Source organism: Cucumis melo, chromosome 1, assembly GCF_025177605.1.
Source record: "Cucumis melo cultivar AY chromosome 1, USDA_Cmelo_AY_1.0, whole genome shotgun sequence".
NCBI classification, from domain to species: domain Eukaryota; kingdom Viridiplantae; phylum Streptophyta; class Magnoliopsida; order Cucurbitales; family Cucurbitaceae; genus Cucumis; species Cucumis melo.
Genome location: NC_066857.1, coordinates 12,486,699 through 12,498,443, shown reverse-complemented (window position 1 = coordinate 12,498,443; position 11,745 = coordinate 12,486,699). Strand labels below are relative to the sequence as shown.

The 11,745-nt window shown below is 37.0% G+C and overlaps 1 protein-coding gene across 1 annotated transcript; it reads right to left on the bottom strand.

Moving 5' to 3' along the window:
• Positions 1 to 1,031: 1,031 nt before the first annotated feature.
• LOC103490121 (putative BPI/LBP family protein At1g04970) lies at positions 1,032 to 11,572 on the bottom strand. Its single transcript, XM_008449486.3, has 8 exons — positions 11,395 to 11,572; positions 10,554 to 11,015; positions 3,431 to 3,570; positions 2,738 to 3,065; positions 2,552 to 2,662; positions 2,077 to 2,322; positions 1,788 to 1,913; positions 1,032 to 1,613 (listed from the first exon to the last, which is right to left on the bottom strand). The coding sequence occupies exons 1-8, from the start codon at positions 11,410 to 11,412 to the stop codon at positions 1,416 to 1,418; spliced, it is 1,629 nt and encodes a 542-aa protein (XP_008447708.1). The 5' UTR covers positions 11,413 to 11,572; the 3' UTR covers positions 1,032 to 1,415.
• Positions 11,573 to 11,745: the final 173 nt, after the last annotated feature.

Genomic DNA, 11,745 nt, shown 5'->3' with positions numbered 1-11,745 from the left:
GCTAAGTTGGCTAACACAATGACACTTACTATGTAAATATATTAATAAACATATGGATGTATATACATATATTTTGTTGTTGTTATTAAAAAAAAAGAAGAAGAAGAAGAAGAAGAAGAAGAAGAAGAAGAAGTATACATCTCAATATAAAAAAAAACATCAATGCTATTCAAAATCATATGTTTGAAAGCAACATATGTTTTTTTCAGAAAACAAGTAAAGAAAACATAAAATCAAAGAAACATTTAAGAAATCATGTTTTAAAAACTTCACTTGAGCAACAATAAAATACACACTCATTACTACTGGTATATGTTGGCTTTATTGATAATGAAAACCAAACTTAATCGACGAATAAAATAAAGATTGAACTTGTTAAAAAAGAAAAAATTAGAATAAAATAATATGAAAACCTTTAACATCAAATTTGAGAACCATTGTCACTCAAAAAATTCAAACCTCAACATTCCAAAATCATATTGGATCTTAACCCCTAGAATACACTAGATTTTTTGTAACTCTCAACACAACCAAGATAGGTTAATCTTTACTTAAATGAACGCCCCCAAAATTCATCTATTTCATCACAAGAGCACATAAGTGCATAGTATGCTTAAAAGCTGTCAAGGTTTGAAACATAAAATACAAGGTTTGAATATCATACTCATCTGATCTCCTACACACAAATCCTTCCTAGATAGCTCTGTATAGCCTCAAAATGAAACTCTTACATATTCTACAGAACATTTCAAGAGTTGTAACCATCCAAAAGTAAGAGATTTCTTCAATCATAACTTAAAACTTAGAAACTAAAATTACAATCCAACCTAAAAAGATTTATGCATCTTTTTATGTATAAAAAATTCATGTGTATATTTAATTAAATAAGGAGAACTTTGTTTCACGTTTTATTTGGAATGATAAAAGTGACCCATCTTTAAGCTTAAATATTATGTCGAATTGAAAGATAAATTTTAAGTTGGTAGAAGAACTAAATTGATGTCTTTATATGGATTGTAAAACTTTCCACATAAAACGTCAAAACTCCTCAAAGTTTATTATAAGAACATCCAAAAGCAATCCAACATAATTTCAAATTGTCATACTATCAAATTTCATAACTTCTATGACATTGCCAACATCCTAAATTGCATACTTTAATCTAACTTCAACACTTACAATTGAGTTTGTCGATCTCAGCCGATGAGCGCTCTGAGAACGAGAACAGGCTTCTTCAACCTAGTTGCATATGATCAGTGGGGCTGGGTTTTTTTTTTTCTTTTTTTTTTATATGTACATGAGCTTATTTTGAGATTACAAACAAATAGGCTTCCTCTTTCATCTCCTTTTGGTTCTACTATTCACATGAATGAGATAATTTACAAGTTCTAACCTGTCACAAAGCAATGTTGTTTTTAACTTGAGTAAACAAGATGGTGACTGAATCCCTGACTTAAGGCAACATCACTACACATGATGATCTTTGAAGAATTGAAAACCATTTCAGCGTCCTCAAGGGCTAATCCATGAAAACTTGGCAATGCAATTCCATTTAAGAGATACAAGTCGACAAATGGCACCAAAACTGTTTTGATCAAACTTGCCAGTGTCTTCTGCAGAATTTTAAGATCAAAGAAAGACAAATGGCTTTATTATTAAACTACCATGATTTAGTATGTTACCAATTGTTTTCACAACAATTTGCACAAGATTTTGAGCTTAATGAATCCTTCTTCATGACTTTATGCTGAATTAAGTGTTGAAAATTTTGTACGAAGCAATCGTACCTGAATTAGATAAAGTCGGATATGGCCAATCTTGCTCCATTTCAAAGCCAATGTAAAGTCTTCCATGGTAACATGACCAACCAAATTCTTTTCCAAGATTTTTGGAGAAAAAGAGGCAGTAATTTCCTGATGCAACAATAAGAAGCAAAAGTTACCGACAAACTGAGATAGACCTAAACTAAAAGTCTCATTGCAAACAACAAGCCTGACCAGTTCTTCTTGTGTATGTTTCCAGATATATGTAACTGAAGACATGAACCACAAACTAAAGGCTTCGGTACGAGCTTACCAGTGAGATACAAGCAACTGGAATAATTTCACTGGTGTCTTGGACATTGATTATCATGTCAACGTGAATGGTGGCAGCGATATCTTTGTCTCGCAGTCTCAAGATTGGTGGAGAGGAGGCAGAAATATTTAGGACAATATCATCATCTGGATACTGCTGGTAGAGTCGAGGAATAACCCACTTCCAGGCCGCAGTGTTCAAAAGGTGCTGATCAGGAATATGATCCACAATCCAGTGCATATATTTCTGGCAACAAGACAACTGTTAATACGAGCACTTCCTTGTTTCCTTCAGAATGATGGAAGGGTGAGTTCATGGAACGTAAACATTGTAGTCAATTAACCTGGGATCAATTGGCTTTAAAATAAAAGTTGAAGATTATTGTACGGTCTAAGTGATGAGTGATGTGATTTGAAACTTGGTATCGCAGGGAGGAAAAAAGAAACTATGGGAGAGAGCATCTATGAAAACTTACTTCAAAAATAACTTGTGAAGCAGAGTTGAGGACACGTTCATGTAGAGAGATCTCAATCATCTTAGCAGAATCTTTGCAGTAGACAGAGCCTTGGGTTTCATTATGGAGATACTGTAGCAAAAAAGAAAACCATTAACGAAAGAAGCATGTATGGAAAAGTAGGAGTCTTCATGCACAAGAACTCACTTTAAAGGGAACTTGTGAAGCAGAGTTCAGAACATTTTCGTGTTGAGATTTTCCATAGCTGGAATCTTCAGTTTCTCCTTGGTTGTAGCTAGGAACTAATTTCTTGTAAGAGGGGCTGAATAAACCATTGATTTTAAATTCAATGGAAGAAGAGGATAAAACTGGGCTCCCCACAAAAGTGACATTAAGTGCAGCAATATCAGCTATAGGAATTTCTTGTGGAAATGACTGCAATGACGAGTCAAGCTTTACTACCCCTTCTTTTAGTTTTTTGGAAATGTTATCTTCAACTGTTGACTCTATTTTCCCTTCAAAAGCATCGACCACCCTGAAATGAAAGAACATATGACCCCAACTGGTATTATAACTCCACAGGCAGAAAGATTAAGCAAAGCTTAGTGTCAATCGTAATCGTTTCATTTTCTACTTTGTCAAATTTTATCACATTTCTTCAAAGCTCCCACCAGCAAGCCAAAAGAACTAAAACAAAACGAAGATGGGCTTGGAAATTTTAAATCTTTTGAAGGGAATTTTGAATCATACGCAGGAAACTAATAGCTCTCAAAAGCCTCAACTGAGATACCATCGCATAGCAAGATATCCAGTTTCAATGCACAAGAGTCAGGGCAAGCAACCTGAAACAGAACAGATTTTATGAAAAATAGAAGAAGAGCATAGTTTTTGGTCGTGTACCCTTGGTAAAGCCAAGACGCTCCACCGTGCAAATGTATGGAGATTGCTTCGACATTGCATCCGCATTCTAAAAGAGTCAGCTCAAGAGTTCCATTTTGTTGATTTAAGCTTACAGTTAGGCCTATATTCATACCATCAACCTAAAAGTCAAAATCCCCCAATAAGAGTTCAATAATGATGAAAATAGATAGCAAGAGCTATTTGTTATAAGTTACTTCAAATTGAAATGCAAAGCATCTCAGAAACTTTGAGCAATCAATTAGCAGAGCCATCTCTTCCACATTGTTCAATTTTATTTCTTTTCGTAATTAATCATGCTGAGTGTTCTATACCATAAAATCCCACCCTTGTATTCAGGGTGTGTGTCCTGGTGGTAAGAGTTTGTGGTGTTTGGAGATGCCCAAATCAAAGTATTGAGTCCAAGCCTGTAGGTAAGTTATGATTTTAAAAAATAGGGCAAAGTTTTGAAGTAGGTGTCCATTTGGTCCCTAAGCTTTCGTAATGGACACTTTTAGTCCCTAAAGTTTGAACAATGGTTTCAAATAGCCCCTAGACCTATTTGACCTTAGTTGAATTAACAGATTACTGATTGGGCCATCAAGTGTTAAGGTGGATTTGCTTAGTTGTCAATTTTTAGATGAAGTATTGGACATTTATTAGGTTAAAACTTGAGATAAAAATTTTAAAATAATAATAAACTAACAAACAAAAAACCTTTCTAAAAAAAAAAAAACTTTTATTTGTGACATTTAGGTTACTAAATCTTCCTCTTCCTCCACTTGTTTTACCCATGTTAGGCCACCCATTATATGGCAATATAGTAAGAGAGGGAAAAAGGAGTGCATGTAATGGGTAGTGTGGCTGCTAAGGCCCATCCACAGTTAGTTAGGAAGGAAAGAGAGGTTTAAATAGCGAGGCTGGGTCGGGGAGTGTGGGGAGGAGAATTGTATGAATCATTTGTCTATTCCTTGAGAGATAGGAAAGGCAAAGGGAAGGGTAGTTCAATCTTTGTTCTTCTTAAGCTTTTAGTTCTTATTGTGGAATTGGTATTCGCCAATTCCTTTGTAATTCAGAAAAACTGGTTTCATTGTAGAAGTTGCCCACGGAAGAAACTTCTAATCATGGACAATATTGGGCTCTGGCTTGGCGGTAAAAGGGAAAGGAGTGTGTGAAGGAGTGGAGTTAGTGATCAAGGAATGGAAGGTAAAGGACAGTTTTCCACCCCTGGAGTTGGGGGGAGTAGATGTAATTCTGGGAATTCAGTGGCTAAGTTTGTTGGGGATAACGGAGGTGGATTGGCGGAACTTGACCATGATGTTCAATCAAGGAGACCAAAGTGTGGTGCCGAGGGGGGATCCTAGCTTCAAGGTAGGGTGAGTTTGAAGAGCATGATGAAATCATGGTCTCCAACAAACCAAGGTTTTTTGATTGTGTGTAGAGCTATGGAAGGGGGATAACATTGGCTGAGTTGTATGAAGTTGATGAGGTACCTATGGTGATTGAATCGATTCCTGCGCTATAGCCTAAATTTGAAGATGTTTTTGATTGGCCAGAGGATCTTCCACCAAGGAGGAGTATTGAGCATCAAATCCATTTGAAGAAAGGGACTGCTCCTGTTAACGTACAGCCATACTGATACCCTTATCAGCAGAAAGAAGAGATGAAGAAGCTGCTGGATAAGATGTTAGCATCAGAAGTTATACGACCAAGCACCAGCCCACGTTCGAGCCCTGTTTTATTGGCGAAGAAGAAAGATGGCAGCTGGAGATTTTGTGTGGATTATCGGGCACTAAATAATGTGATGATTCCATACAAGTTTCCCACACCGGTTGTCAAAGTATAGTTTGATGAATTAAATGGGACCAATCTGTTCTTGAAGATCGATTTGAAGGCTGGCTATCATCAAATAGGAATGAATCCATGAGACGTGGAGAAGACAACCTTTAGAACTCATGAAGGCCATTATGAGTTTCTAGCAATGTCGTTTGGTTTGACCAATGCTTCATCCACTTTCCAGTCTTTGATGAACCCAATCTTTAAGCCCTATATGAGAAGATTTGTTTAGGTATTTTTTGATGACAGATTTATGGTCAGAACTTAAAAGAACATTTGCAACATTTGGAGCTGGTGTCAGAGATCCCAAGGGAAAATGAATTATATGCAAACATGAAGAAATGCAATTTTTCTCGGGAAAAAGTAGAATATTTTGGGCATATTATTTCGAGAAAAGGGGTGAAAGTTGACTCGAAAAAAATTAGAACAATAAAGGAATGGCCAATACCAACAAACGTGTGGGAAGTACCGGGATTTTGGGGTCTAATTGGTCATCATCGGCGATTTGTTCAAAATTATGGTAACGAGGCTTCCCCATTGACTTAGTTGTAGAGGGCAGGAGCTTACCAGTAGACAGAAGAGACTCAAGAAGTTTTGAGAAATTAAATAATGATGTGATGACGTTGCCGGTGCTAGCATTACCTAATTTCAATTGCCCTTCGAGATTGAAACTGATGCCTTTGGCTATGGGATTGGAGCAGTGTTGATCCAAGCAAAGAGGCCAATTGCTTAATTCAGCCGCACTTTGTTCATGAGGAGTCGAGCTAAGCCGGTTTATGAATGGGAGTTAATGCCAATGGCGTTGGCTGTGCAAAGGTGGAGACCGTATTTGTTAGGGAGGAAATTTGTGGTAAAAACTGATCAACAATCTCTAAATTTTTTGTTGGAATAATGAGCTATTCAGCCTCAACATCAGAAATGTATCGCTAAGTTGTTAAGGTTATACGTCTGAGGTAGTTTATAAACCGGGGTTGGAGAATAAGGCTGTTGATGCACTCTCTAGAATGCCTCCTTCAGTGCATTTAAATCAATTAACGGCTCCTGCTTTGCTGGAATTGATCGTAATTAAAGATGAGGTGGAGAAGGGTCCATGGCTGAGTGAAATAATAGTAGAATTGAAGAAGAATGAGGAGTGTGTGGCTCACTTTTCTTTACATCAGGGTGTGTTGAAGTACAAAGGCAGAGTGGTGATAACTCAGCGTTATTACCCACTATATTACATACTTGTCAAGATTCTGCGTTTGGTGGGCATTCAGGATTTTGAAGGACTTATAAACACCTGATGGGAGAGTTGTATTGGGCAGGTATGAAGGGTGATGTGAAGAAATATTGTGAGGAATGTGTTGTATGTTAGCGTCATAAATCCTTGCCGTTGTCTCCAGCGGGCTTATTGATGCCCTAGAGATTCCGGATGCTGTATGGAGCGACATCTCTATGGATTTCATTGATGGGTTACCAAAGGCGACTGGTTTCAATGTGATATTAGCAGCGGTGTACAGATTGAGTAAGTAGGCACATTTCTTGGCCTTGAAACACCCCTGTACAGCAAAATCAGTATCTGAGGTATTTGTCAAGGAAGTGGTGAGATCACATGGATTTCCAAGGTCCATAGTTTTGGACCATGATATGGTGTTTCTCAATAACTTTTGGTGTGAGATGTTTAGATTGGCTAGTACTAAATCGCACCGAAGCTCTGCCTATCATCCACAATCAGATGGCCAGAGTCGCCAGATTGAAGTGGTTAACCAAAATGTAGAGGCGTATTTACATTATTCTATGGAGAAAAACCTAAGGAGTGGTTGTCTTGGTTGAATTGGGCTGAATATTGTTATAACACAACACATCAAATTTCCATTGGAGTTACTCCATTCCAAGTCGTGTATGGACGTTTACCACCGCTGTTGATTTATCATGGAGAATCAGAAATTCCCAATTCTAGTCTTGATCAACAGCTCAAGGAAAGCGATGTGAGAAGATGAAGTATGCTGATACGAAACGGAGGCATGTAGAGTTTCAAACGGAAGATTTAGTGCTTTTTAAGATCAGTCCTTGCCGGCAAGTTTTATTGTAGAAAAGAAGAAATAAGAAATTATCCTCAAAGTTTTTTGGGCCCTATAGAATGCTGGAAAGGATAGGACTCGTGGCGTATAAGATGGAACTTAGCCCATCAGCATCTATACATCTGGTGTTTCATGTTTCACAATTGAAAAGAGTGTTGGTGAGTGGGGAGGAGAATTGTATGAATCATTTGTCTATTCCTTGAAAGATAGGAAAGGCAGAGGGAAGGGTAGTTCTATCATTTTTCTTCTTATGCTTTTAGTTCTTATTCAGAAATTGGTATTCTGCCAGATCCTTTGTTCTTGTTCTGCTATTCCATTGAATAAAGATCACTTCCAGTTGGTGTTCTATCAACCCATTAAGCCAAATATCTTCTTCCGAACTTTGGTTCATCCAAAGATTTGAAATGCATCAAGAATGAAGACAAATATCGTCAGACACACCACCCATCCACCTTTCAGGTCCTTATTCAGTTAATCTTTTTTCTTTTCACCAATGTTCTATAAAACCCAACTTCCCAACACTTTTCTTCTTATTTCGGACTAATTTTCCTCTTTTTGTTATCTTATGAGCAAAAGAGAATTTGTGAGGCAAACTTTAAAATTAAGCTAATTTGGATGTTGGTTTAGTGCAGAGGAATGTGATCCCTAAACCTGGGCAATCTTCTGTTCATAGTGGTTTGTTGAAGAAAGAGAAGATTCAGGAAATTTAAGCGACAAAAGAAAGAACATTTTCCACTTCATCTTATTTTAGAGTAAAAATTAACAACTAAGCCAGTCCACCTCAACATTTAACAATCCAATCGGTAATCCGTTAAGTCAACTAACGGTCAAATAGGTCTAGGGACTATTTAAAACTATTATTCAAACTTCAAGGACTTAAAGTGCCAATAATAAAACCTTAGAGACCAGATGGACACTTATTTCAAACCTCAAGGGCCAAACATGTATTTTGCCCTAAAAAAATAAGAAGAAAATAATAAGAGAGATTTATTTTTAAATCAATTCTGCATTTTATGATAATAGCAGAACTATAACACTCAAATCTTCTACTTTTGGGGGAAAAAGTAACCAGAAAACAAAAGAAAAAGTGTAAGGCCTCCAATTGGGCACAGTTAACGGAGGGGTAGGAAGAGAAAGGAGGGTGAAAATATCACCAATGAAGGAGGTAGTTAGCTGTTGGGAACCACGAGGATGTGATTTGCTGAGGCTGTGGGGGCCGTGAGGAGTGAAGGGTAGAGAGGTTTTGCTAAAGAGTTGGGAGGTAGAGATATTTTGTGGGGGTTTGTGGGAGAGGATTTCCAGCCCTCTAAAAAGTGTTGCGTTGCAAAGTGTTCTTTTCTATCTTTCTAGTTGTTTTTGATGATTTCTCTGTACTTATCCCTTGAAGCATATGATAGAACACCAACTGAAGTTGTGTATTGTTCAAAAGATCAAGAGAAACAAGTACAAGGATTTGACAGAGTATCAATCCCAGAACCAAAGCAAGTACGAAATGCAAAGAAGAAGATTAAGTGTTGGATGTCATCCCTAGGGTAGCCTCAATTGCTGCTATCTGTTGTCGAAGCCCTTTCAGTTGCTGTTGAGCTATTCCCAAAGAAGAGAAAGCTTGTATGTTAGGGTTGGAAAGTGCCTAAGTTTCACCAACTTCAAATATTGAGGGAATTTGAGGGTTCCTAACATCAAGATGATAACTAAGGTCAGTGGGTGGCAGGGCATACAAATTTGACTACAGATGCGGTGGTGACCGGCCGAAACTAGGTGGCAGCAAATTAATCAGCACTTGGGGACACTACAGGCCGTGAATGAAGACGAGGGTGGCACAATTAGGTCAGCGCATGGACTCCCCACGGCGGCGCGGACGACGAGAGATTATGCGGAATTATAATTCCCGGTGTTTTCTGAATGCAGCAGAGCCATTCTTCCATTGCAGTGTTGATCCGAGCATTGACGGCGGCAGCGACGACGGTGCTAAAACTAGCGGCTGTCCTCTTTGTTTGATTTCCATCACTATTGTTTAGGGTTTGTTCAATTTTCCACTCTTATACCATATTAAACTGCCAATTCACCCAAAAGCTTAACTAGTGGTTGAAGGCAAATTTAATTATATATCAATCAACAAGAACACTAATCAACAAATACCAAGCCAAAGTTCAGTTTACAATATCTAATCGACAAATCTTTTATTTTCAAATATTCAACTATTTGAGTCTGGAAGGTAGAATGTGCCAGTTAAATGAATCTCAAGGAAAAAGCCTGATGGAATAACAACTCCGGTAAATGGACATGATTAAGGTGCAAGAGGATCTTAACAAGGCTTCTACAAGATGAGTATAAAGAAATTGGCCGGAAGGAGGTTACATAATTTCTTAAGAATGTGGTGAAACAAGGTGGATACTTCAACATTAATGCTGTTGACTGTTGTATCTACAATGGTGAAGGGACTTGCTAGGTGCCATACCACACTCATGCCACCCAGACCTCAGGACAGAGTTTCTCGATTTCATTATTCTTTCTATATGTTTTTCCTTTTTCAAGATTTGACTTTCCAGTCCAATAAAATACAATGCTCACAATAGTTGCAACGCCAGACAAGAACACGTGTTCTCTTCTGATTAATTAGTAATAACAAATGAAAGAAGGCCATTTCTGTTATGACCATAAATCTATTATCACTTTCACAGTTTAATAACAAAGTAGAATCGGACTATATTCTAAATATGCAGGTTGAAATCTGATTGAGGAACTACATGATCAACCTAAAAAGATAAAGCAGACACCCAATGCTGAATATCTATCTCCAGTGGTGAGTCCTTGAATTTATATAATAAAGCTCCAATATTAACCTCTCAATTATACAATTCCCACAACTTTACAGCCCAAAAACAATTTAAATACATATATCAAATTCATGGCCAAGCATCAGGATAGACCAAAGTTAAGATCATTATCTTTCTTTCTCTTTTCCTTTGAACAATTGGGGCGTCAACGCTCGTTATCCTCATGGCCTACCATGCTAATCCTACAAATCCAAAATCATTCACAGATCCGACACCAAACCACAAAAACGATCATAAGTTTTGAAATTTTCTAAATGAGGCTTGAACTCAAGTCATAAGTATCTCCAAACATTCAAGTCACCAAATCTCACAAACATCCAAAGCAATTGGTAAGATGCGTCCATACTTTTATATCTTTATATAGCATATAGCATTACTAAGTAGCTGAATTACCTGTACAGAGGCGTCTCCTTCATCAGAAATTTCAAACAACCAAGTGTTGTATGTATATCGCCATTTCATACTCATATTAGCAGTGGCTTTTGTAACAATTATATTGACACCCGTCTCGCCTATCCGAATATCTGAGGATTCGACCTCGAAGCTGCCAATGATTATCTCAGAAAGAACTAAATGAACTTTGCCAATAAGAACTATATTGACAGTCTTCTCCATATCGGGCAAATGAAGCGGAATGATGTTGGAAACGGCCTTCTCTATCAAGAAATCCTTGATGAAGTTAAGACCCTTTTGAGATACAACCATCGAAATGAAACCCTCTTCGCTAGAATTGAAAGAGGAAGAAGCAGAAGCTAATAGAAGCAAAAACACTATGAACTTCAAAACGGAACCCATATCAGAGAAGAGGAACACAGCTCGATTGCTAGACGATTGTTCTCTCTGATTTTGAAGAAACTGCGGAAATCAGAAGTAACCCAGATGAGAAATTAAGCGAAGAAATGGAATATTAAGAAATCAGAGGAAAAAGTGGTTTGGGAGAGATGATATTTGAAATGGGGTTGCTGAAATTCGTCCACAAAAGCTTCAAATCTGTAAAAATCATGAAGTGGGGAAGAAGAAGAGTATGGTTTTGGCAATCTTGAAATAGAATTGAAAAATTGGATTTGCAGTGGGAAATTGAAAAGGAAGATAAAAACAAATTTGTGATGAAATATTGGATAAATGATCAAACTCACAATGATAATCAGTAATAGATAACTACAGAATATTCTCTCATTTTAAAGAAAATATCAAAAAATTATTCCAAAAATGGATTAAATTATGCAATGGGTACCTCAAAGATTTGTTTCATTTTACAAATCTCAAAATTAGTTGCTTTCACGGTGGCAATAGATGGAGAAGAGGGAGGGAAGAATTATTGTGGCAAGGCAAGTGTCCAATTGATTTTTTTTCATAGAAATGTTAAAGATTTTATCATCGTGGATTGATTTGAAAATAGTTAATGATCAACCAACATATATAATCATACTTCATCAAAGGTTAAATATTGGGATTCTTACTCTCACATCTGTTTCTTTTTTTTCAATAAAAAATAAGTGTTAATTACAAATATAGTCTCAAAACTTAGATATTTATATCGACTTGCTTTACAAAATTTAGAAAATGTTTAACAAGCTTCTAAAGA

Excerpts from the sequence above, each read along its gene's own strand:
- LOC103490121 (XM_008449486.3), bottom strand. Across the intron at positions 3,066-3,430 it reads GCGTCTTGGCTTTACCAAGG|GGTGGTCGATGCTTTTGAAG; the intron begins GTACACGACCAA and ends CTTTCATTTCAG. Across the intron at positions 1,914-2,076 it reads CAGTTGCTTGTATCTCACTG|GAAATTACTGCCTCTTTTTC; the intron begins GTAAGCTCGTAC and ends TTGTTGCATCAG.